This window comes from Salarias fasciatus, chromosome 6, assembly GCF_902148845.1.
Source record: "Salarias fasciatus chromosome 6, fSalaFa1.1, whole genome shotgun sequence".
In the NCBI taxonomy this organism is placed as follows: Eukaryota; Metazoa; Chordata; class Actinopteri; order Blenniiformes; family Blenniidae; genus Salarias; species Salarias fasciatus.
The window spans coordinates 16,386,565-16,412,524 of NC_043750.1; the positions used below are offsets into that span (position 1 = coordinate 16,386,565).

A 25,960-nucleotide genomic window follows, 5' to 3' on the forward strand; every position below is an offset into this window, starting at 1 on the left:
CTCACGGTTCTCGCTTCGTACGAGATCATTTTCATTTTCATGAGCTACACAATCAGCATTCATCTTCCAGAATACCTTCATACAATAGCCTGGCTTCCTCCACAAGAAAATTAAAAAGAAACTTGAAGAAAAGGCAGAATCAATGGGGAGAGCGGGGCCAAACAAAGCACGCCTCCGACCGGCGGCGTGCGGGAGGCCGAGGTGAAAGCACCCCGAGGAAGCTCTCAGTCACAGCTGTGCCAAATCACATCTTCACAGGCGGCGCCGAGGCCGCTTGGACCGCAGAATTCCAATTTCCAGAATGACAAAAACATCGCCGGTAAGCTACATTCATAATTATGGCTGCATAAATAAAAAATAATGCCGTACAGCAGCAACCAAACTACCCCTAAATTACCACCGAAAATTCAATGTGAAGAATAATTCATAACACGGGTGGCTGGCTGACAGAGATACGGGAGGATTATTCCCTCATTTTTACAAACTGTCTCCTCAAAATAGGGGGGAAAAAAACATCAGGTTATTCATTGTGGAAAAGTGAACAACAGCAGACTAACTATAAATTCATGTGCTGCACACTCCTTCATCCTGAGCCGTGTGTCTCGAGCTCCAGCTTCCTGATAAGGTTAACAGGGAGCAACTGCTGCTGTTGACACTGCTGGAGAGCTCTTCGTGAGAAAAACAGTTCACCTCACATGGAACCAGTAAGAATATCATGTTCTGACAGGATGGAAGATGAGGGGGACCTACCTGTTTAAAGAAATATATATATATATATATATATATATAATGAAATCTAATGCAGCAACACCACTTTCAACACCCAGCTGCTGTGATTAAACGATTCAAAAAATGTAGTATGGCTGCAGAACTTGTTGTAAGTGTTATCCCAGGTGTTAATGATTTAATTGTCACATCACACAGAAGATTGCTACATCTTATTTGCATTCATAAGGCTCTGTATTATTCTCCTCTTTCAAACAAACCAAGTTCCGATTTTCTAACGTCTTGCACAGACCACAGCTGACTACTGCCAGCATTTTGTGTTCACATGGTTTGTTTGCTTAATGACAGCAAAAAGAGCTGTGAGACGGAACCCGGCGGTTCAGAGATGAACTGAAGTGACTTTTTCTGACTTCTTCAAACTACTGAACCGTCAGAATGACTTTGAATGAAAACTACAGAAAGTGGTTGAACAAGTCATGTCAGTATTTGGTCAAAGCTAACGAGAGGGTAAAGCAGTTACTACAATAACCAGTACATCAATAGACTAGCCTGTGAAAGACTGATTAAACTAGACTTGAAGAAAAGGAGTCTAATTTTCAAGAATTTTGAAGGTCAAGAATCCAAAATGATCATATTTAGTGAAAGAGCTGCACACTTCAGAGTCAAATATTTGTCATGTATTTTGGGACATATGCATGTGAAATTTAAACAATCTGAAAAACCAAACAGCAAAAACAAATCTACAACTTTTCAACTTTAATTTGCTCAAAAAAAAAAAAAAAAAAAAAAAAAAAAAAATCCACGATGAAGTTAAGAGGAGCTGCGCATCACAGTCACACAGCGACCAGACAGCCCACTAACCGGTGGACTCCGGAGATTTTATCACGCAGAAACACCCTGAAAACAAGTTTAAGCTACGAGGAGAGAAACAGAGGCCCCGAGAGCAGCTGTGTAAGTGAAAGCGAAACCTGTGAGAAGTGACAGAGGAGGTGAGAGCGAGCCAGCGCTGTGGCACAAAGAAACAGAAAGAAAAAAAAAAGTGAGAGGGAAGAAACTGATCGACAATTACAAGACAAGCTAAATATACTCTCGCTGCAGTGGTGGGGCTCATGATTTGCACTTCACACAAGGGTTCGGTCTGAATAGAGAGATCACAAACTGCAAGGCTTGACAGTCTGCTTGTGCTTGGTCAGCAGAATATATTTGATAAGTAGTGCACTTTGTACATCTTTTTTTTTTGGCAGAGTAAGTGTTTTTTTCTTTCTTTCTAAACATTGCAGGTTATGTTTGAAGAGCGGAGGATTTGTTGGGGTCTCTTCTGATGCAAACTCGTTTAGTCTTCAAAATGCTAATTTGTCCCTTTAAATGGAAGACAAATTAGTTCAGAGATAATTCTGACCTTGAGAGTCTTGCACGGCTTCTAAAGGCTGGATGAGAGCCACAGAGAGACAAGACCAATTGGAAAAGCCTTCTGGACAAGTGCACGCGCGCACACACACACACACGCACACACACACAGACTCAGCATCAAGATCAGCTTTAGTTACAGATTCCTGGAGAGGATTTCTGGTGTTACAGCTGCAGGACTTCACTACTCTGACAGTGAAGTGAGTCAGGGAGCCAGCAAAGCAAATTAATTCCTATGTCTGCTCAGTACACTCTCGGGATGTAATCCATCTATGCCAGCAATACATTCTACCCTCATCTTTTTTTTTTGGTTAACCTGACGAAAACTTGAGAGTATAAATTATGTGTGGCCTGTGGTGGGAATTACAAAGGGATGCATTAGGCAGCAGATTTTCTGCCGACCATCCTCCGAGCTGAGGTAAACAAGGCTCCATGCGGTGGATACAAAGAGCGTCTGAAACAGAAACACCAAAGAGAACAAAAGGGAACTCTGGCAGACGCGCAAATGAAAAATCCAAATAACTACGGTGCCAGAAATGAGAATCAGATCACAGGCTTAAACAAATCACACAAACTGCAAGCGGGTGTACAAGAAGCAATAGTCGGGGCAAAAAGAGGGGAGACACAGCGAAAGAAAACAAATCTAACAAAGTGAAGAGAAGATAGGAGGATGGAGAGAAGAGCCGTCATCGGCTGCGGGGGAGCACATGGAATTCAACCATTTTCCCTGAAACACTGAATCAGAATGAAGTGTTTCAGAGGGCGAGGAACCACTTTCGCAGTGGAGAAACAAATAAATTGCTGGGAGAAGAATAAAGAAAATGATTCATGTGTGTTTTAGAAAAAGATTTTCCTTTTTTTTTTATTCTAAGATTTAAATTTTGGTATATTTTTTTGTCAATCCCTGAAATGTACAAGATACTGAAAGTTAACTTTACAGCAAAACGACAAAAGACATCAGATATACAACCATTACATTGTTGATTGAGTTATAACTGCTGTTTTTATTTCTTTTCTTTTTTTTTTTGTTTGTGCTGTTTTTTTTGTCATTGTGTGAGGTTGAACTTATGGCCCCCGAGAGATACGTCTTATTCTATTTAACCGAGCCCTTGAGAGGAGGCTGCTATGAGGGAACTGAAGGGTGCAGAGGCTCACAAAAGGAGCTGATGTGCTCTACTCAGAAATTTCAAACAGCAAGTCACACGGCGCTGCATGTCAAACACGATGACTGGCTGTTTCAACGTCCTGTCAAACGTCCGCTTCAAACACAGAGGGGAAAAATGCATGTTGAGATTCATGCGAGTACGTGTAAAGAATGAAGAGAAACCGGCCGAGGAAACGCGTTTGACTGGCAGTGATGGCAGCAATTTGCTGAAATGTCAGTGTGAGACACTGCTTTAAAGATTCGACGAAGAGAGACCGTCATCCTCAGGTGACACATTTATAATCCTGGTCAGATGTAAAATAAAAAGGAAATGCGTCAATAAAAACAATTTCAATCAAATGACGACTATAAAAGGAATAAGGCCTGCTATTAGAGACCTTGAAACTTCTTTTCGAGGCAATCTGCTCTGCCTGGTGCTTCTTCTTTGTTGAAGCCTCCCACAGCTGGAGGTGGCTCTGGCTACAGGGCTGTGTGTCCTGTGTGGGAGCTGCTGGTATTCAGGTGCAGTGAGCAGATCAAAGATGGAGTTGTGTGGGTTTTTATCTGTCACCATTGTTGCCTCGCAGGCTCTCAGGTTGGCTCAGGGGTAACATTTCGCCTTCCTCCGGTTCGGTGTTTAAGACTCTGATGGGGGCTGTAATGGCCGAGAAAATATCACTGAGCAGCGCAGCGTGGTCGAGGAGGGAGACCCGCAGCCTGACGCGACCTTCACCAAGTCTTCGGAATTCAGGGAGAGATTTTACACGTTGGATCACTTGTTACTTGTTGTACTCTATGAGTTCTGTCAGGCTTGTTTTGACTTCCAGTTCCTAATGAAATAACAGTTGGAACGGCGCCCATGCGCACGTTCTGTGGGTGTTGTGCCATACGAGTGTCAGAGCCGAGCATCTGGCAATGCCCCCACAAGCTAGTAAAGCCTGTTAACAAGCAAAGCAGTAAAAACAGACAAATGTCACACACAGACCGCTCTCTAACCTCAAATGCGTCTAAAATATGAAATTGAAAAGGATCTGAAACAGACAGATACATTTTGAAGTATTCAAACTAGACAAATGACCGAGCCAAGCATTTTGAGAGAGAGTCATGATGAAAACTAACAAATGTTCTAATTTTCAGCTGCTAATAAGCCTTGTTGTACTATTGTATGGAACATGATGCAAAAAACAAACCAAAAAGCTGACAACCGTTAGAACGAGATTTTAGAGAATTGAGGTTTTCTAAAAGCACACCGTGATTTTTTTTATATCGCTCAAACTTGTATTTGAGGAAAATAAGTGACTAAATTACCCATCAGTGTGACTGCGAGTGTCTATCTCTGTATTTGTGATCTATAATGTACTGGGATAACTTGTCCAGGGCGTCCAACATACCTTCACCCTTAATCAGTTTGGACTGGACCCCAGTCCTCTGATAACCCAAAAGCCGGTCTTCAGTTTGATCATGACAGTTTACATCCGAATTAAGATTAAAATGCTCAAACATGATGAGAAAAAACTGAAAGCCACCACAAAATCAGAGAAACACCTCCTGGTTTTGTACATATGGAAGATGCTTAAGGCTTCATTACCAGTGTTCAACTGAAGAAGCTTCAGTATCCATACACGGCAGGTGAAGGTCATTTACAGGCCCCTCTTATGTAACTGTTTCTACTCAGGGACTCTGACAAAAAGCCCTTTTATTCACGCTGTTGTTTCTTTCCTCGGTGGTGTGTGATCTCACACAGCAAGCTGGTCAAACAATCAACACGACTGTTAACGAGAGGAGCTGCCTGGGGTCATTTACTGCAGGGCTGCACTCACACAGAGACACTCGGAGCTCTGTGACCAACTACTACTCTGCACGTCAAAGGTGGATTGGCTATTTCAGCACCATGGACAGCACCTTGGATTTATTGGGAAACAGCAACCCACTGTTACTTCACCACAACAGTCAACTGGCTATATCAGCAGCCTGGACAGCAATTGGAATTCATTAATGAATAGAGACCCATTGCTAACCTTGACCCAAATGGTGGGTTTGGGTATTTTAGCAGAATGGACAGCGCCTTGGAATCATCATGAAAGAGCGGCCCACTGATTTTCTGCACCACAACAGTGGATTAGCTATTTCAGCACCATGGAGAGTGCCTTGGATTTTTACTGATACAGTGACCAACTGATACTCTGCATCACAATGATGCATTGGCTATTTCAGCACCATGGGCAGTGCCTTGGATTTATCTGTACACAGTGACTTAATATTAATCTTTACCACAACAGTCAATAGGCTATATCAGCACCATAGACAGCAAATTGGAATTCATCAATGAATCGAGACTGACAATTAATATTTACCAAATCCGTGGTTTGGCTATTTCAGCACCCGTCTGGCGACGGGTCTGTCTGTCACCATCTTGAATGCTAATTCAACGGCAGAACAACAGTGGCGCAAATTATTAGTGATCAAAAGAAGAGTGTCCCTGTCCAAAACTGGATTTGTGCAATTGGTGTTTTTTTAAAATAAGATGATGTTTGTAGTTAGAAAGATGCTGATCATTTAATGACAGAAAGACAGGCCAACCTGCATCACAGCACTTTCTTTAACACTTTCTTTATGAATGTGAATTCCAAATGCAGAAAAAATTGCCCGGGAGTATCATTTGTAAGATGCCAGGTTTGCTGGGGATTATATCTGACGTGACTTACATTTTTACGAAGGGGTCAGAGTAGCCGTTGGAGTCCATGGCGGCCAGATGGGCGCAGCGTATGATCCCAACCAGCAGGCAACCCTTCTCTGTGTTATAGCACAGCGACACCAGGATGCGGCCGCGCTGGGGACACAAAAAGCAGCAGTGTCAGACGCTGCACCTGTTTCCAGCTCAACAATTCCCCCCGTGGTGGCAGTGCACAGTGGGAAATCCTGCAGCAGGGTCAAAAATACATTCATATCAAAGCAACAGAAGCAAAACATTGAAATAACAACCAAAATATAGTGTTTTTGGATCCAATTTCAAGCACAGAAAGGTCAGATATAAAATGCAAATAAAAACCAGGGGCAAATGTTTTGTCTTTTCTGTTCCAGTTTTTTTTTTTTTTTTAATGTGCGTTTCTGAACATGAAATGAGGTTGTGAAAGCTTTTCCCTATTTGTGATGTAACATTTGTCTCCACATTGCAAATTAAAGCTTATAATTAGGGGTCTGAGCTGAACTTGACAAACGAACACCGTTCTCTCTTGGTTTTAATCTCCAGGTTCAACCATAAACTGAGTCTAATCAGGCACCAAAAGCTATTAGACCGTGACTCAAAAAAATCACAAGGAGACACCAGATAACAGTCTCCAGCAGGGAAAAGAAAAACAGACCGGCGGCACTGTTGTGGTTTACAATCTGTGCACCGTACATGTGCACGTGAGTAATATTCCTACAAACCCAACACAACTCAAGACATTGATCAAAAAGGACTAATTAGACTTTATTTTTATTCAGAGGCAATAGATGGCAGATTAGGACAACTGAGAGATAAGAAAATGTGTCATATGCAATAAAGTCATAGGAAATTACAGCGGGGGCTTGTTTTGGTTAAAATAAATCTAATAACAGGATTGATGAGGAAGGTAGTGGCGGCTTTACCTCCTCCTCCGCCACAACTGCTCCTGGCTCCACTGTTTGATTGTTGGATTCCTTATTCTGCATTGAGAGAGAGAGAGAGAGAGAGAGAGAGAGAGAGAGAGAGAGAGAGAGAGAGAGAGAGAGAGAGAGAGAGAGAGAGGGAATAGATGGATCGCCGGACAGAACATGGTTATAGCCTACAGCACCTAAAGGTGAATATCTATTTCACAATATAGTGCAGCATTTGAAATTGATGTCTGATAGCCTTTGGGCCAGCATGCACAATTGAAATAGGACACATCTTGATATATATATGGTCACAGAAAACCATCTCATGTGTGTGTAAGTAGCCCCCCCCCACCCCCACCCCCCCACCCCCCCCCACCCCCCCTCACCACCACCACCACCACCACCACCACACAGACACACACACACACACACACACACACACACACACACACACACGTTTGTCATACACACCTGTGCAATTCTCTCCAGGCCCATATTGTAGCGTTTGTTCTCGCCCTCTTTCAGTTTCTTCAGAGCCACCCGCACCTCGCCGATGAATTCATTCCGCCCAAGTCTGTCCATGTCACATACACACAGTCTGCATACATCAAAACACACACACACACGGGGAAGACAAGCAGGTGATTCAGTAAAAGTTTCAGATGAGCCCCACTCCTGCTAAACTCCGCATATTATTGTGTAACTCGTGTGCGCTGTGCCATAAGAGACGACCAATCAGCCATCCATTTGCAGCACAAGCTGAGTGCTTCGTGATTTCTCCTAAGCAGCCTAAACCAATGAGGAAGAATTGGTGGGAATGAGTGTTTCCACACATTTATTCAGTCAGATTTTTACTCCATCAGACACTAATAAGAAATAATTGAGACAAGCAAGAAATGAAAAAAAAAAAAAAGAAATTGTTGAAATTGAACAATCACGTTTTCTCTTCCGCAACTCCCAGAGCTGTGAGGATTTATTGATTTCATGATGTATGCTGAAAGATGAAGTGAGTAACACTTCTATCGAGGCGCAATATTGCTTAAAACTAAGTCCGGGGCTGTCAGGGTGCTTCCTTGAGAAAGTATAATGAAATTGCATTAATGAAATTTCCACATTAAGGATATTGCCGGGATTCCCCGGCCAGATTTATTGGTTAAACATTCATTTTCTTAATAAACAAAATGCTTCCCTGCAGCAGTTCACTGCATTATTGATGGCTGTGAAGGAATTTTCATTAGCACTGGTCAATACGACGGCAGCAGTCTGAGCTCGCCCCCTGTTTTCCTCACTGTTCGTCACTGTTAACAGCTCATCAGTGGCGCTCTAAGTCAGTGATGTTAATTTCAAATATTGTCAAAAGTACATTAAAAATGCTGCTTGTTGAACAGTCACAAACATCTTCACATTCTTGATAAGTTGCTCAATTCTCACACTTGCATGAGGCAGTAACTTTGGCAATAAATGAATAAATAAATAAATAAACAGACAAACACAAGAGTGATGAGGGATGAGAGCTGAGATGACAGACACGGACTTCACTCCAACTGTATTTGGTGACGTTTTAAATCGATTAAGCATGTCAATAAAAATATTTCTGCATGAGACATCAGAAGGTCTCTCCAGGCTTTCTCCACTCATTCCGGATTTTCTTCACAGCGGCCGTATTATTGACAACGCCCGCAACCTCGAGCAGTCTGCAAAACTCTGTGATCTCCACTTTGTGTATTTCCCTTCAGCTGCACTCCAAATTCAATGAGACCCAACTGAACCGACATCTTCTGCACTGGAGCTCCTGGAAAATGATTTCTCCCACAAAGAGTGCTTATTCAAAGTGATGGGGATGTCTGATAGAGGGTGAGTTTTCCATCAGCTGCAGCTGAGGCTTCACAGGACATCACCTGCCCCGATACTCTTCCTGCGCTCAGATAATCCCAGATGGACTGTCACTGCTTCACTTCCTCTCTCACTCTCTCTCTCTCCCTCTCTCGTCCTCCGCAAACACACCTTCCCCCTCTTCCTGTTCTCTTTCCGTCCCTCTGACATTTGGACATTTGACATGCTGGTTCCAGTCTTTTAGTCATAACTGATGAGTATCTCTAGCAGGAGCTTGAGAAGAGCTCTGACTCATGACCACGGCTGTCAGATGATTTATGTCCCTTTGCTCTGTCATACATGTCGGCTGTCCGCGGTGAGAGGAGGGTTGCCGTTAGACGTGACACCATTTCTGGCCAAAGTTTTCAGCGCCCTCTGGAGAAATCCCCCGTTGGTTTTTTCATTCCTCCGCAGTTTTACAGCTATATAAAAAAAAAAAAAAGGAAAAGGAAACAAACAAACAGATGCTGGTGGAGTCTGTTCAACCTGCGGTGCCAAGTTCAGCGGAGATTTATCGACGAAATTAACCTCATGATTCACATTATAGTTTTGCTCTAATGGAGATGAATACAAGCAGGAAGAGCACGATAGGAAATGGCTTTTGATGGTAACAATAAAAAAAAAGCTTACTGTCAAATTTAAATAGTAGATCTTTGTATTGTAGAAGCAATCAAATGGTTGGCTATTCAATCTCATTCAGTTTTTAATTTCTCTGCAGTGAAACACTGTAATCATGTCAACCACATCTGCAAAACTTCCTTCTTCCACCTCCGTAACATCTCTAAACTCCGTTCTTCACTTTCTCTCCCTGCTGCAGAGAGACTTGTCCATGCCTTTGTCTCCTCCAGGCTGAACTACTGCAACATACTCCTCATTGGGATCCCTGGCAGGAGCCTCCAAAAGCTCCAGTATGTTCAGAACAGCGCTGCCAGGGTCCTGATGAGGGTACGGAAACACGAGCACATCACCCCCATCCTCCACACCCTCCACTGGCTCCCCGTTCACCTCCGTATTGAATACAAAATCCTCCTGCACTCCCACCGCTGTCTCCACGGTGATGCCTCCACTTATCTCATAGACCTGCTCACACCTCACACCTCCACCAGGACCCGGTCAGGCCAACAGCACCGTCTGCTCCCGCCCAGGACACGGCTCAAGACCATGGGGGACCGAGCCTTTGAGGTCGCTGCTCCTTGTCTGTGGAACGCTCTTCCAGACCACGTCAGGGCCCCACAGACGGTGGAAGATTTCAAGAAAGACCTCAAAACTCATCTTTTTAGAAAAGCCTACTGCTAGGCAGTGATTTTTTTTTCATATTTGTATTTTTTTCTTGACTGATGTATTGTATTTTATCTCATTATTTTGTCTGTAGCACTTTGACACTTGGAATCAAATGTAAAGTGCATTATGAATAAAATTTATTATTATTATCAAACACTTTAAACTTTCATCATTTGAAATAGAAATGATCATGAAATTCACTACTTTGTTTGCACTGGTTTTTTTTATATGGAGCTTAAAGGAGAGCGCTTTAGCCTCACAATGAGGATGTCGTGCTCAGATACACTCATTCTGTGTTTCTGGAGTTTCCATTTTCTACCCCATCCCCAACTTAAAGATCTCATCCTAGAAGAGTTTTCCTACTGTTGATCATAAAACAAATCCATCCGTCTTAAATATTGCTTCATCAAATTCATGGTTTCGTGGCTCCTGATTCAATCCCTGGGAACACGTTGGTCAGGTTTCCAGTCCGTCACAAGCAGACAGAGAGAGCGAGAGAGAGAGAGACCATTACACTCATAAACACACCGAGAACTTTACTGTGATCAATGAGGCTCAAATACATACTTTCTAAAAATACAAAATCTGCATACTTTCTCCCTCCTTTCCATCCTCTGGCCCTCCTCTCAGGTGGTGGTGGCATCGCGCTCGTTCGCCGCAGCACCTGGTCGCTCTGTCTCTGGTCCTTCACGCCCAGCAGAGCCTGGAGTTGTGCTTTGGCTCAGTGATAGATGGATCTGACTGAAGGCATACCAGATGGGATGCCCTGTCGCAGCACGTCGTGGTAGCCATGCTGGCTATGTGCTTCCTTGGACTCTGAATAAATCTTAGACAGTGTCGCCAGTGAAGTGCCCACACACATAACACATCCTCCTACTCAGTGCTTCATAGTGGGAACCACACATGTAGATACCATCCGTTCACCTTCTGCGTCGCACAAAGATGCTGCGATTACAGATTTTCACAGGTCTTGTGTTTCGACCTTGTATTCCTCTGCAGTTCTTGTGCTTCAGTACTTTATGCTGATCTGCGTCAGGAGCGTGTGTGTGTGTGTGTGTGTGTGTGTGTGTGTGTGTGTGTGTGTGTGTGTGTGTTCATGACACTAAATTGAATTTAAAAGCCCGATTCACCCTTTTTAAGCAGATTGTTTAGATGAGCTCTGGTAGCTGCTGATGTCTGTTTTAATTAGAGATTTTAAATTTAGACCAACGTCACGACACGCGCAGTAAAAATATCGATGTCACTCAACCTGCTTTTCCCACTTTCCAGACTACGTCTCACCTCAGGCATCTGCTAGCCAGCCTCAGCCGCAGCCTCTCCCTCCATCCAGCACCCAATCAAGAGCGAGATGTGTTCCTATCTGGCCACAGCCGAGGACAGAGCGAGTCTATTATGCAGCCCGACAGACGGATGGAAAGATAGAGGAAAAGAATTATATACTAGACCTGGCACTGGCATCATGTTTGTACTTTGACACGCACACACACACACACAATCACACATGTTGCTCTTTAGTTTCCGGTGACAAAGGTCTTTAAGAACAATTTCTACACAGAAAAAAATATCATTATATGACTCGCCTCTATTGTATTGCTCTATTGTGATCAGCATCTTTGCTGTCACTGCTTTGAAATGGAGTCAGATTGCTGTTACCTGAAAGATAAGTTTGTTGCTGATCTCGCCGTCGCATGAGCCACGCCGCAACAAAACAGCCTCAGTCTGACTCACAAGCCCACTTCAAAGAAAGGTGATGAATCGACGCCGTACGTCTTGAGGAATCAGTGGTGACGGCCGATGGTATCGTCCTCAACATTAGCAGATTTTCCACAGGAAATTACCTCGGGTTTCCTTTCAAACGCAGTGTGGCAGATATCACTCTGGAGTAAATAAGGATGCTTTTTGGAGTGTATTCCAGTTCGGTGGACTTTTCACTCCAGACCACGGCACCTCTGGCAGCCTTGCTGGACCAATTAACGGATTAACCGGCGTGAAGCCAACCGTGAAGTCTGGATTGAAGACATTAGTTATTAGTTTACTCAGCTGGTTCGGTCTTAATAACAGCGCGGACCTCCGGTGGCCTTCAGAGATAAAGTCTGCACACTGGAGCAGTGAGTCATCACAGACAGATTATAAAGAAATGAATGCTGTTAGGACTTTGGGAAGATTTCTCTTTTGTTCTGAGCCATTTCATGACTGACTATGTAGTTATTCTGTTTAGTATTTTGCCTCAGCAGAATGGCTTTATGTAATCATTAATGGACTAAGTGAATGAAGGAAAGAGGAAATAAAATAATAAATGCAACAGACCCACTTTACACGCTGCAGAGCTTTTTTTCAGGTCCATTTGTCCTCCAGTCCACAGAGCAATGCAGACAAATGGACTTGACACCAAAGAGATTTTTCATGACTTTTAAGTTTTTTGGCTGCGTTCCAGCTTTTTCCATCGTGTTTAAGGAAGAATAACAAACCAAAAAGTAGTGAAAATGTGGCTCAAGGAAGATTAATTAAATCAAAGTTAATATTTGCAGTTTGCAATGTGATTTTTTTTATGTCAGTATTAAAACATAAATTATTATCAACACTGAAAATTTATAGGTTGGAAATTATAAAACCCATCATGCACTAGATTCAAATCGACAAAAAATAGATTTATTAAGGCAATTTCCAAAAGTTACTTGTGCAATAGAAACTTTCACAGTTGAAGTCGCACAGACTTTATCTCTAAAACAGTAATAAAACCCTACATGTACATAACCGCTCTTCGTTCATTTAATAAATCGCTCAACAGGATCACAGGATGATCACTGCTGTCTGTGGGTGTCCGGTGAACGTCTTGTATTTAACTAACAAAATAAATATGCAAATATATATCGATGCATTTATACATTCTGGGTGGATTCCTTTCATCTTGTCAACAGTCTGCTGCAGAGTCTCTCTGAATGATTCCCACCAGATCCACGTCAACTGCCAATCACCGAGAGCAGCACACATTACGGCTCAGGCATAAGGTGCCAAAAAAAAAAAGATAATTTTTATGAAACAATCTGAGAAGACCATAAAGGAACTATACAGCTAATCAGTCATGAAAAAATTAATTGAAATCTCTTCAGACTTATGATATTCATGTCATTATGTGTTTAAGAGCATCTTGGAAAGAAGAGGCTGCATCTCAAGGGCCTATGATTTAAATGGTCTTCATTACAAATCCGCTCACTATGTCTCCCACATGAGAAGTTCTTCCATCAGCAAGACAGGTCTGAATGCCAAAGTGCAAAACAAACTGCTTCAAACTATCATTTGTTCCAGCCTCCATTAATCTGCTAGACGGCGCCAAAGAACTAGTGGAAAAGAGCAATCGGCAATGAACAATCCAGCAACAAGCACCAAACACCGTCTCTTGCTTTCTAAACTGCTCAATGCGTTTGTGATTGTTTTGTGATTAAATTTTTTGCGTGAAAATGTTTCAGTTGTGATGCTGTTTTCATCCCATGGTTGAGTTTTTTTTTTTTTTTTTATCTTGCTTATTTATCTGCAAATGTAACACGTAAAATTCAATCAGCAAACAGATAAATAACAGCATGATCAATAGAAAAAGAAAAATAACTGCATGGTTATGTTCTCACTAAATTCTGGTCACTGAGCATTTGATTAGTTTTTTTATTGCATTTTATGGGTAAAAAAGCAGTTTCATATATCCCACATGGTTTTTTCAAGCCTAAATCAATTATAGTATATTAGTAATATTGATCTATCAATACCAAAACATTTAAGATACACCTTGAATTGCTATACAGTGCAAAACAGGACACCTGCAGTAATTATACAATTATCATTTATTCAGTTTTAGGGAGCTTGTTAGTTGTTCTGCAGCAGTCAGCCTCCATCTTCACTCTTACCAGTCACATAATTCTTTCCTTGGCTGCATCATGCAGCTGTTTTTCAATTAAGGCATTTAATTACCCACTGTAGGCAATCTGTTCAGCACCAACTGGTAAACACAGACAGCGGCTTGGTGATCAGCCAGAGTTTAAAACGAAAGTTCGTAAAGACTCAAAATAAAAATAAACGACGAAAAAAATAATAATGGCACTGAATGCCAAAAGTGACTTTTTTTTTTTTTTTTTTAATGATCGATGGTGTGATAATACTGCAGTCCTGCTGTGGCTGATTTGATGGCTTTAACCACAGCAGTATCTCACAGTGGGTCCAGCTTTTCAGTGCCAAATATTCATTTAAAGTAATCCTGATCCCCGTCTCTCAGATAGAGATGGTGCTCTGGCTGGTGATTCGAGGTTGGGTTTATACCAGAGTGGAAAAATGGTTGAGTTCCTCACAGAACTGTTTCAGTTTTTGTTCTATATTATAATAAATTTGTCAGGGCCTGTGTGACTGTGTCTCTGTTTGTTTCCCTGTGGAGACCTGTAACCTGTATATTGTGCGTCTGGTCTTCAACATAATCAGCAGGGAGCTAACAAGCCTCGGTTGGATAAAGTTGAAGAAGGATGGATGAATGAATAAGAGCTGCTTGAGAATGTGTCAGGATATGAATGGAAGACAGACATTTTTAAAACACCTGAACACAAACACTGCATCAACGTGTTCTTTGCTCCCACAGGAAATTGATTTTCTATTTTTTTTCCCGCTACAACACGTCGTCTGTCTGTCTGACTGCAGCGTGATCCAAGACCAACAGTAAACCTCTGCACGGTCCAGGCCTTCAGGCGGGTCTATGGAGAGGCCGAGCCATTGTGCAGGGGATCAAAGAGGACGGCTTCCCTGCTCGTCTCGCTGCTGGGACCAGCAGAGCAGGATGCAGCAAAGGCACGACCCAGTGAGTAAACATCTCTCTGGGAATCCCACCGCAGCTTCCCGCTCGCCGACTGCCTGCCGCTATCTGAGATGTGACGAAGAACAAAGTCTGTTTGGCGGAGGTGCTGTGATGGAGCCCGAGCTCATCCAGAGAGAGTTTAAGCAGATTTTCTTCCTCCCCGTCTTCGTCTGCTGCATTCTGTGCTCATTCTCCCTGCTGTCAGGGAGCGTCTCATTCACTCGGGCTCATTGGGTGTCTTACATATTTCTCACTGTCCTCATTCTTTCGTCTTCTCTTTCCCCTCTGAGTAAACGCCTCCCCATCACTCTCTTTCTTTTCTCAGCTAAGTGAATTTACTCATTCATCACTTTATCCGTGGTACCAGTTTTCTCTCGTTGCCACATTTTCTCTTTTTCTGTCAATTTGACCCTTGGATTCTCTCCATCCTCCGACTCTGTCATCTTCCTCACTCTTGGCCTCCCCAGTTTCCTCTCCGACACCCGCTTATCTGTCACTCGACATCATTCACGCTCTCCCTCCTGCTCTCTTTGTTGATCTTGGCAGGCACCTCTCTCTCTCTCTCGCTCTCTCTCTCAGTCTCTTCATCCCTTGCTCAAAATTGGTCACACTCCACCTCCTCCTCTTCCTCATTTTGGCTACCCAGAGCCCCCATGCTGGTGTGTGACTGTGGGCTGTGTCCTTGAATGGAGGTCAGGTGGGTTTTCCTTTGTATTTAAGGAACCTCGCTCTGCTCGGATGTTTGTGCGGCGCACACGCATGTGACGAGAGAGGGAGCGAATGTTATTTCTGACTGTGTGTGAGCCTATTGGGAAAAACACCAAAGGATGTGTGGAGTTAGCATGTGTGTGTGTGTGTGTGTGTTCAGAGGCGGCGCCACACATGCTCTTTCCCGCCAGTGATTGCCCTTGACACACACACACACCTGACTGCCTGCATTTGTGTGTGTGAGGTGTAGATGAGATTTGTGCGCGCGCCCGTGCGAATACGTCTGCGTCGTATCTCCCGAGGACAAACAATACCATCCGACCCTATTACGTTTAGGCTGAGTAAACCGACGCTGATTGCACCTTCACAAACAAAACACACACGAAAGTCTATCTCCGCATCGCGGGAACGACATGAGCGCGTCAGTTTTTTGGGCCAAGATGGCTACGTTTGACCTGGATCGTGGAACGGCGGGGACTCGCCTCACAGCCAACACCTGCACAGCAACTGGAGGACTGGAAAAGTTCTTTATTTGCTGCATAGGACGACAGTCACCTGGGCGTCTCCCAGAAGAAGCACAGGTGTGTGTATTCAGAGATAAAGCCGGAGCGGAGCGCCTACCTGAGTGTCTTGGTGGTCATGTCGGCCGCAGTGATGCCGTGATAGATCAGGGTTTCGTTCCACACCGGATTCAGAGTGTTCTTCAGGGTTTTTGTGCGTAGCTTGTTCGCCTGCATGGGAACAGGGAATGGACACGTGAAAAGAAAGCCCTGGGAAAAGAAGAGATTCAAAGAACAACAGAGGTGCAAGGGTTGCTCAAAGGACGAGGCCGCGGTTTTGACTGATCAGAATCAGCAAAAGAGAATAAAAGATCATGAAAATGGAGCAAAATCAAGCGATGAGAGATCAAGAAAAAACACAGAGAGAGAGAGAGGGAGAGAGTGGGGAAACATCATTTATCTTCGTCCCTCGGGAATTCGCAGACATCTGCTGCCGACTTCATGGAAGGGATTGAGCGGACGAAAGGTTTTCCCCTCATCGCACCTGTTTGTCTGTCTCTTTCTCTGTTTCTCCGCTCGGCGAAACGGCGCTTCAGCAGCAGCCAGACCTCTATAACAAGCGCTGCGTTTCCAGCACATGAAAACACAGCAGCCAATTAGCCTGCACAACACAATCAACATGAAAAATTAAAATGCATTCCAGGAGAAGAAATGCCCACAAGCCCCTAACGGCTTCACCATCACCATCCATAAATAAAGTTTGCTCCCACTTGATGCCTCACATCCCACATTTGCCTTGAGGGTATGTTCATCTCTTTTTAAGTTTTCATTTCTGACTATATTATTGGTGATGTTTATACACTACATGAAAATGGGACTGGATCCAAGTAAAATTTCACTGACTCTTGAGACACAATGTCTGTGCGTAGAGTCAATCCTCTGGCTCAAAAGCTGAAGTTCTACAAACATTTCACTCACTGCAGAGTCTCAAAGAGATAAAGGCAGAACTAATCTTCTGTTCAGAGCTGCAGGAGTGGATATCACTGGAGAAAAGCATTTACTTATGGGCTCTAAATACCCTTCTCTCTGCTTACTTCTGTTTCATTTTTCTATTAGCTTCTTGGTATTTTTTTCTTCTAAAGTCTCCAAAGTAAAGGATGAGATGTCGGTATATAGTTCAATAATGCAAATAACGCAACATTTAGGTTAATAAAATGTGTTATTTAAACATATCAGATAATTAACATCAACTTGAACCCACTAATTAGCTTTACATTTGTACTCAAGGTCTCACATGTAGGTCATTCCTCTGTGTGAAAAACGAAAGCAGTTATATTTCCATCTAGACCTGCCAGCAATCCAGTACTGCGCTCTCACATAAAAAAAGCGCCAAACCATTTCAGTGCGCGACACGGGCGCCATAGTTTATGTCGTGTCAACGAACACTGACTGCTGCCATAAATATTTCCCCTAAAATAAAATGTGAGAGGTTCTGCACCATCAAACGGTCTCTCGCGGATGCAACATCTCCTCACGCTTTCTAATGTTTGCTACATCATTAAAAACATCATTAAGCCTTTAAAATTAGTGGTCAGCGAATGCATGCATCTAATTTATACCCAGCTTGAAAATGATAACGTATATGGAGAGAAGCACGAGCCCAGAGCTTGCTTAGATGTTCTCGGCCACTTGATGACAGAAAAAGTGCAAACCCATCTACCTCCACTCCTGATGCATACATGGTGTATTAAAAAAAAAAAAAAAAAAAAAAAAAAAACCTTCCCATTATCAAACACAGATGCTGTTCTGCTTACTAATACATTTTACTTTCATCACAGGCTGACAGCTCCGTTGATACAATCAGCTGAAGTTGATGGTCCGACCTGATATCACTCTGTTCGAGTGTTAATTCCTCCTTGGGCGAAACAATGAAGTCCAGAATGCTCCTAATGGGCTCCGGTGGTTGCACGGCTGCCATTAACATTCTGGTGTGAGTGTGAGCATGATATGTTATTGTGACTAATGCACCTCCAGACTATAGCGCAGCACCTTTTCTATCAAATGACCTCGCATTCTCACTTTTCTTCAGGTTCTGAATACCGGGCTTTCACTTTACAAAGAGTGTGGTATAACTGATGGCGTTTCTAAAGTCTACAAAAGGATGAGCAGTCTAGTGTGTGAATTTCTGTCTCAATGAACTCCTGCTCATATCCAAACCTTTAAACTGAAGCCTCAATGGTTTTTAGTTTTTTTTTTTAACTTTCTCAGCTGTCAGCCTCCTGCAGTGCCTCGGGGCCTGAACCCTCTCTGCCATCGTCTATCTCTGGGTCTGCTTTTTGTCCTCACATCGCATTGTTCTCTGCTTCTCCTCTTTTTCCATCTCCTCTCATCCCAGTCTTTCTTTCCCCCGTTTTTTTTCTCTCTCCCTGCAGGAAACTTTGGGCTTATCAACAAGAGGCAGCCCTCCAGAGCATGTTCCATCAAGGGACTCCTGTTTTAAGTCGATGTCATTTGTTTGATTCGCTAACGTGCAGCAGGAGCCGCGAAGAAGCGGAGTCACGAGCGGCGCCGCACAGCTGCACAGAACGACTACTTAGCAAAGTAATCATTACTCCTTTTTGACTCAATGAGGTTAGTTTTGTGAAAACAAATCTTGAGCTTCTGCTCCATCCACAAATATTCAAAACACCAGTCCCCCAATGCTTTCCTTCCATTTCCCTCCTTTCACAGCGCTGCTTTTGATTCTGTTTCTAAATGTTTTATCTCCACTGCTTTCCATCTGTCCACCGCACTCTTCCTTTCTCTCCATCTGTCTGCGTGAATCCTTTTACTTATTTCACACTCCCTTTTAGTGGATCCGGACTTCCCAGAGCTGCGAGAACGGAGCCCGACTGGGAGTGAATTTACTATGCACCTCGGTTCGGAGCGGGCGGACGAAAATACCAATGACCACCACAGCGGCAGCAGGAAGAGCTGTGTCTGTGCATGTCTGCGCGTGAAGACGGGAGAGAGAGAGGCAGTTATCAGAGGGAGGGAGGGAGGGAGGGAGGGAGGGAGGGAGGGAGTTCCTCTGGTGCTGTGACTAAATCCTTACCATGTGTCTGCATACACACAAGGTCATGTGCTGCATGCGATGCAGTGTGTGTGTGTTTGACACCATGAGACGGCATACTTGACCGTATTGTGGCGGAGAGAAAGTGCTCGTGTGTATGTGTGTGTAGGAGAGAGAGAGAAGGCGGAGGGGCAAGGAAGCGTGTGTGAGTGGGGCAGAGGAGGCAGGTACTCCTGTCTTCAGACCTTCTCCGGTCTGGATTACTCATCGCGGACTCTGAGCGTGAACGCCGGGGCTGATGTGCGTCAGTCCTGCTGCTCACTTACTCACGTGCGCTCGCCCAATTTCCAAATGACGCCGTGCCCCTCCCCCGTCTGGTATGGTTCATGGGTTCTTACCTACTCACTGTTTATGTGCCCCCCCCCCCCCAACCATCCTCCAAACACACACACACACACACACCAACACACTCCATACCCCCCCTTCACCCCCCCCATCAACACTTGCCTGTTGACGTGAGCCGTGTAACAATCCTCCCTGTTTCCATGACAACCACCTGCTGCTGTCCTCCCCTCATCTGTCTCCCCCCAGTCCGCTCCCCTCCCTCTCTCCACTCCCTCCCCCCTTTCCCTCCCTCTCAGTTGTCTCCCTTTGCGCTGCACACTGTTGGTATTTCAAGGTCAAAGAGGGTCACAGGCAGATAGTGAGATAGAGACAGAGATAGGGGTGGCAAGTGGGGAAAAGAGAGTGATAACGACGAGAGAGAAGACTTCCAGAGGAAGCCTGAAGGACAAAAAAAGAAAAAAAAAATCTGCCCCAGACGTTGTTATTGTTAGCACTTGGACCTGAGACATTTGCCTCGTTCAACTTCCCTCACCTCTGCGCCCCACCGCGCTCTTTTTTTTTTTTGTGTCAACCTCCAGCCAAAATGGCCGACAACAGGTTGCATTATGTCGCAGCTCAGGGGTTGCTGTTATGGCGCCCCTTATCTTTCCTGGCGCTTGAACCGAAAACAAGACAAGAGCGGCGCAGCAGACCAGAACATGTTTGTGCTCGATAAAGCAGAGCACTGGAAGAGTCACATTAAACACTAACAAACTAAAATGCTTCCTGTTCACCCGCCCGAAACGACACGTGAAATTAGACCGCCGCCATTCAGCACTTTCCCGTGAGTGTTGTGACCTCTGCTTGGTTCCTGATGAAGAACAACGAACACCTGACAATTTCATGGACAAAAAAAATTCTTGACATTTTTTTAACTTCCCAAAGTTAATATATATTTTTGAATGAAATATCGTATTTTACAACAATTTACTGCGGTATGTACAGGTTTACTGAAGGTGTGTTAGCGTCTGCAACGGTCCGGTGTGGTGGCGAGTTACACTAATTGCCAATGAGGTGAGGTTGAGACTTTGACCTTGCTCGCTCCGGGGAGAAGATGAAGCTTGACGTATGGATCGGCCAGTCCGTTGGAGTCCATGGCTTTCAGTCCCTGTGGACGCAAGCAGACACACATACACACACACACACGCACGCACGCACACACGCACTTTAAGGTCAAAGGTGACGTCATCATGCCCTCAAACAGTTCACACAACTGACAGGGTCAGAAAAAGACAGCGACAGACCTCCTCTACTGTAGTTACGTCTGAAACACGCTCCTGGGCGTTATTTTCTATGCCAGTGTTTCCTACCCTCCTCGACTTCTTTGTGTTGTCCTCAAGGGAACTGTTCAGCCAGATTTACATAATTAACATCATGTGACAGTATGCGATATGTAATGCACGACTTGTGTCCTTGTACGATAATGCTTCTGTGAAGGCAACCTTGCAACACAACAATCTTTTTTTTTTTTTTTTCCGGGACGGTTTTGTTGTGAAGTGACGAGCTGCCAAAAGAGCGCAGCCAACACGCTTTACTGGAAGTGTTTTGAGAGACACCATTTGGACATCTTGTGGGAGACATGAAATCTTGACACAACTACTGTTTTGGCTTCACGGAGGATCACGGAACAAAACACATAAACAGCGGGACGGTCTGTTTAAAATGGAGACGGCATTAAAGCTGTGCGTACCTTTGCCTTGTGAATAGTACAATGAAGACAGTTGTTATCTTGATCAAAGAGCAGAGTGAACTCCAGCGTTCCCAGGTAAGCTAAACACACACACACACACACACACACACACACACACACACACACACAAACACACACACACAAAAAAAAAAAAACACGGTACCGTAGTTACTGGCAGCAAAATGCACAGCAACACTAAGTGACACACAAACACTCCAAAGCTCTGAGTCATATTTGCAGCAGATGGCCTCTTAAAAGCATGATGCTGTCTAATATGAATTGATCTGTCTTGTTTGATTACTGTTTGGGAATGAGCAGAACCTCCAGTTCCACTACCGCGGCGCTGTGTAATAAATCATCACAGCGGCAGTCACATAAAGCGGGAGTGACAAACACTCGGGAAAATGTTTGGATCCACAATACAAGCATATGCTGGTAAAAAAAAAAAAAAAAAAAAGAAAGAAAGAAAAAGGGTAGAGACTCAAATTGAGCAGAACAAGAAGATATATTGAATTTTTTTTCTCAGTCTGCCCAAAGTTTGACACTTGGTCCAAGTTTGAGCATCGACTACAACTCTTCCCCCTCGAAACTCACTGTCGTCATCATCAGAGTCAAACACCTCCTCCCTGTCTCCGTCATTCTCCCCTCTTCTTTCCCCATCCTTGAATCCTCCGCCCGTTTCCCCGTTGAACGTCTCCTCCTTCAGGATCTTCTTCTCCCTGGGAGGTGGTGGCGTGCAGGGGTAGTCATGGAATCGAGGAAAGAAGTCTGAGATCTGTGGGATGGGGAGGATGGGCCCCGGGCACACGTTAATGGCAAAGTGCTCCTGCATAGAGATCTTGACGGGCGAGGGCGGGGGCAGAGCGGTGGAGTGGGGCGTCGCCGAGGGGGAGGAGGCGGACGAGGAAGGGGTGGAGGTGGATGAAGGGGGGATGGCCAGGTGGGAGGTGGAGGGCGGTGGGGGAGGCTTGGAGACACTCATGTGGACTGTCAGATGGGGCTGTGGGACGAGAGAACGACACGAGCGCAGTGAGAATCAAAGACGGGGAGCAGATAAAACACACAGTCATACCACCGCCAGCGAGCCTCCACTTCCTGAGAGTTTCTGCAGCAGCAGGGGTCAGAACTCTGGGAATAAGGCGAAATTCACGATACTCCTGAATCAATCTGGAAGGCCGGAAAAGACGTCTCTGTTTTCACTGTTGCAACCTTCACTTGTCCAAACCGAAATAGACTTTGTCAGAACCTCTGGCACTTCAGGCGTGACTCACACCAAGTCTGTGCTGAATGAATATTCAGATGTGGTGCTGAAAAGTATGAACAAGTGATGCCACTTGTGTATCTGCACTTCACTCTAATCCGTTCCTTATCTCACTCGTTCACTCCTCTCTCTCTTTCATCTGCAGGTCCCTTGAGCAATATTTACATAATACTATTTGAGGCCTTTTCTCAGTCCTTAGCATATTTGTCACTAAATGAAGTGTAATAATCGTTACCAAACTCTGTCTTCGTTAAGCCCAATGATATAACTTCCTATTTTCCTCACAGTGGCTGAGGCAGACCAAAGGCGCTCGCCTCTTTCCTGCTCCCACTGTGCTGCAAGTAGTTCGACTTTAATGGTGCGAGAAGCAAACTTCAAGCTGAAATGTGGCAGTCCTCACTCTGTTTTTATGTCACTGTCCCAGATTAAACTATAACAGATAAAAATAACTAGATTACAAATAAACTGATTTGATCATGTGTTAAAATAAACTGAAAGGGAACATCATGAAGAAGCAGCTTCTCAAATTTGTAACTTGTCTAGTAATGTCACAACAACAGGTCGTTTGAGGATGACGCACCACTCGTCATCGAGTTGAGCCTGAAACATCGTTTTTTTTTTTGTGTGTACGATGTTTGAGGATCAAACTCCACCACTGATACACTTTCAGCTTTAAACTGATTCAGTGAAGTTGACACTCTTTGTGCTTCGTTGTAGCACTGTGATTCATTCTCTGCATTGAGAAAAGTTGTGACTCCAGTTTTTATTTGAAGCAAAAATCGGCAGAGAAAAGCTGCACGTTTCTGAACAAGTATTCAAATCTTTACATTTTTAAATGACATGATGATTCATAGTTTGCCTGCAAAGTGATTTAAGCCTCATATTCATCATGAAATCTGTAGACTTTTTTTTTCTATAGGCAGACAGATAATTAGATTTACTGTACCACCTTTTGTTACGTTCAAGATATATTCTCATTCAGTATGGTCCACTTTTGAAGGAATCCCTTCCTATGGATGTGTATAAGTGATATCCAATCCATTTTCCCAAAATACAGGTTTCCACTGAGGTTGTTCTGCAAATTGAAAGAGTCTCAGTGGTATACATAAGCTGTAAAAAGAGAGCGCCACATCAGAACACGTAAGTGCTAAATACCATGCTGGTGCTTGAATTGCTTCCTCTCAGCATTCCTATTGCTCATTTCTAATGCATAGAAAAACTCCTCACATGTTCTCATACATATATGCGTATGTACGGGGGTAATCTTTTAATACGCTCCCCTCCATATTAACACAGAATACGCCTTAACTCCAAGTAAAGTCTTCCTCTACATTTCCCAGAGCACACCCCGATCATCCTTACCATACTAAGTTGTAGTACAGCTACTCGCTCACTCACAAAGAAGACATACACAGGCACGCACGCACACGCATGCACGCACATGTGTTAATCTTCAAACACAGATGAAGATACCAAACTGCTGGTTCCCATCAACGACACCTCCTCTCATTCAGTCGCTCCTTTCATTCTTATATAAGAACCTAATTGACTGCTCCGGTTCCCATGTACAAAGCATCACTTTCAGCATGTTGCTGGCCAACTCACCCACTCTCACTCTCTTCATGTACTGGGACGCCATCGTGCAAGAACATGTGCATGCACACACACACACACGCACGCACACACACTTACAAGCAGTCTCACTCGCATGCATATATATAGCCGTTCACAAAAACGTACCCAGGGACAGTCTTCATCTGTGCCAGCACTCCATCTTGCCTGCTCTCACATCCTCTGTCTCTCACACACTGTGGAGCATGCAGACCAGCTTTGAGTCAATATATCCCTCTGTACTCTCTCTCTCTCTCTCACTTCTCTCTCTCTCTCTCTCATTTTCTCTCCCTGTCTCTGTTCATGGTTCGCCCTCCTCTTCTCTCCTCTCCTCCGTCCCTCCCTCTTCCCCTTCCCCTTTAGTTGTGACGTATCCACTTAAAATCCCCATAAGTCGTTTTCAGACAGAGCATGTATAGTACTGTCACAGAGTTTCTCATCAGTGGGGAGATTTCAGGAAACCCAGGAAAAAAATAAAATAAAACAAGGGTAGTGGTTTCGAGTGTGTCTGGGGGGGCAGTGAAAAGCGAGACATGGAGAGAGAGAGAGAGAGAGAGAGAAAGAGAGCGAGAGAGAGAGAGAGACAAGCAGAGCAAGACAGAGAGACAGATGAGGAGACAAACCAACATCGCAGAGACAAACACAAGGCATCACTAGCAAAGACAAGAGCACGCTGAAGAGGGACGTACATCCAGTGCTTTGGGAGGAAAATAGATGTGGAAATACAAAAAATGCACACAATAGGAAATATTTCTCTGGGACGTAAAGAAAAAAGAAAAAGAAAAAGAAAAAGAAATCGCCAGCTGAAGGACAGAAAAAGGAAATTAAATTCAACATGTTGACTGAGCTGAACAAAGCACACTGCCAGCCATTAAATCACACTGCCAGATTACTTTGTGTTGGCTATTACTACGGCCAATATCGGCCGAGCATATGCGCGTGTCTGCAAGTGTGCGCGCGTGCTCGGATTTGTCTGCATGCATCCAACTGTAGCAGCCCTCGCAGAAACGTCTGCCACCTGCCACAGTCGTAAAATGAATCAAATAGAACAGCAGTTGTTACATGTCAGCACTGCAAATCGCTGGCGTACGAGGAAAAATGTGGAGATGAGGTACTGCTGAACCTGAACTGGCTGTTGTTGTTTTACTAAATCATTATTTTCTATTTGTCTTAATTTTTCATGACCTTTCCTTGTCACATTTAAATAAGACTGACTTAATGAGCGTGAGGGACGCTGATGAGACGCTAGACTGTGTGAAGTTATAGCCGTTATTTAATTGCTGACTGTAGTTTTCCCAAAACTTTGTCGATACAAGCCGATTTGGAATTCAGCTTTTTTTTTCCCACTTTTATAGCAGATTAGTTGTAAGAGGTTTACAAGGGATCTAGACTTTCCCTCGTCTATTAATTCCAAACATAAGTTACACTGTGGGATTTTATAGTGTGGATATCCTAATCCGTAAACAACTTTTAGGCAAATGTTCACACTTCACATTAAACACAGAATGTTTTTGTGCGCTAAGCAATTTGTAGAGCAATTTGTTTTTTTTCTGTTCTCCATCAAGAAATGTCCAAAGATTTGCAAGGGAAAATGTCACTGCAAAACACAGTGGAGTAGTTAGTCTTATATTCAAGAGAAAAGATAAACTGTGAAGATGTGAAACATAATTTTTTAATTGTCAAGGAGAATGACCGACTCTATGAGGACAGAAATAAAAACACTCCTCAATCTTGGTAACAGGGTCACACGGTGATGTGGTGTTAGTGCTTCAGTTCCACAGTGAGAAAATTCCGAGTTTGAGTTTTAGCTGAGTAGAGAATCACTCTGCATATACGAGTAGTGCCTGAGTGTGGGTCTTTTCTCCAGGTGATGCATTT

At 43.9% G+C, this 25,960-nt stretch overlaps 1 protein-coding gene across 1 annotated transcript in view; it reads right to left on the reverse strand.

The window, feature by feature from the left end:
- Nucleotides 1-24,546, reverse strand: part of doc2g (double C2-like domains, gamma) — a 45,521-nt gene extending 20,975 nt beyond the window's left edge. Inside the window, exons 1-8 of the mRNA XM_030093186.1 lie at nucleotides 24,212-24,546; nucleotides 21,805-22,210; nucleotides 21,211-21,290; nucleotides 20,554-20,628; nucleotides 16,206-16,315; nucleotides 7,367-7,493; nucleotides 6,908-6,964; nucleotides 5,983-6,107 (exon numbers count right to left, since the gene is read on the reverse strand). Of these exons, the coding sequence (XP_029949046.1) occupies nucleotides 5,983-6,107; nucleotides 6,908-6,964; nucleotides 7,367-7,493; nucleotides 16,206-16,315; nucleotides 20,554-20,628; nucleotides 21,211-21,290; nucleotides 21,805-22,192 (962 nt within the window). The 5' untranslated portion in view covers nucleotides 22,193-22,210; nucleotides 24,212-24,546. The remainder of the gene's footprint in view (nucleotides 1-5,982; nucleotides 6,108-6,907; nucleotides 6,965-7,366; nucleotides 7,494-16,205; nucleotides 16,316-20,553; nucleotides 20,629-21,210; nucleotides 21,291-21,804; nucleotides 22,211-24,211) is intronic.
- Between the last annotated feature and the right edge of the window lie 1,414 nt (nucleotides 24,547-25,960).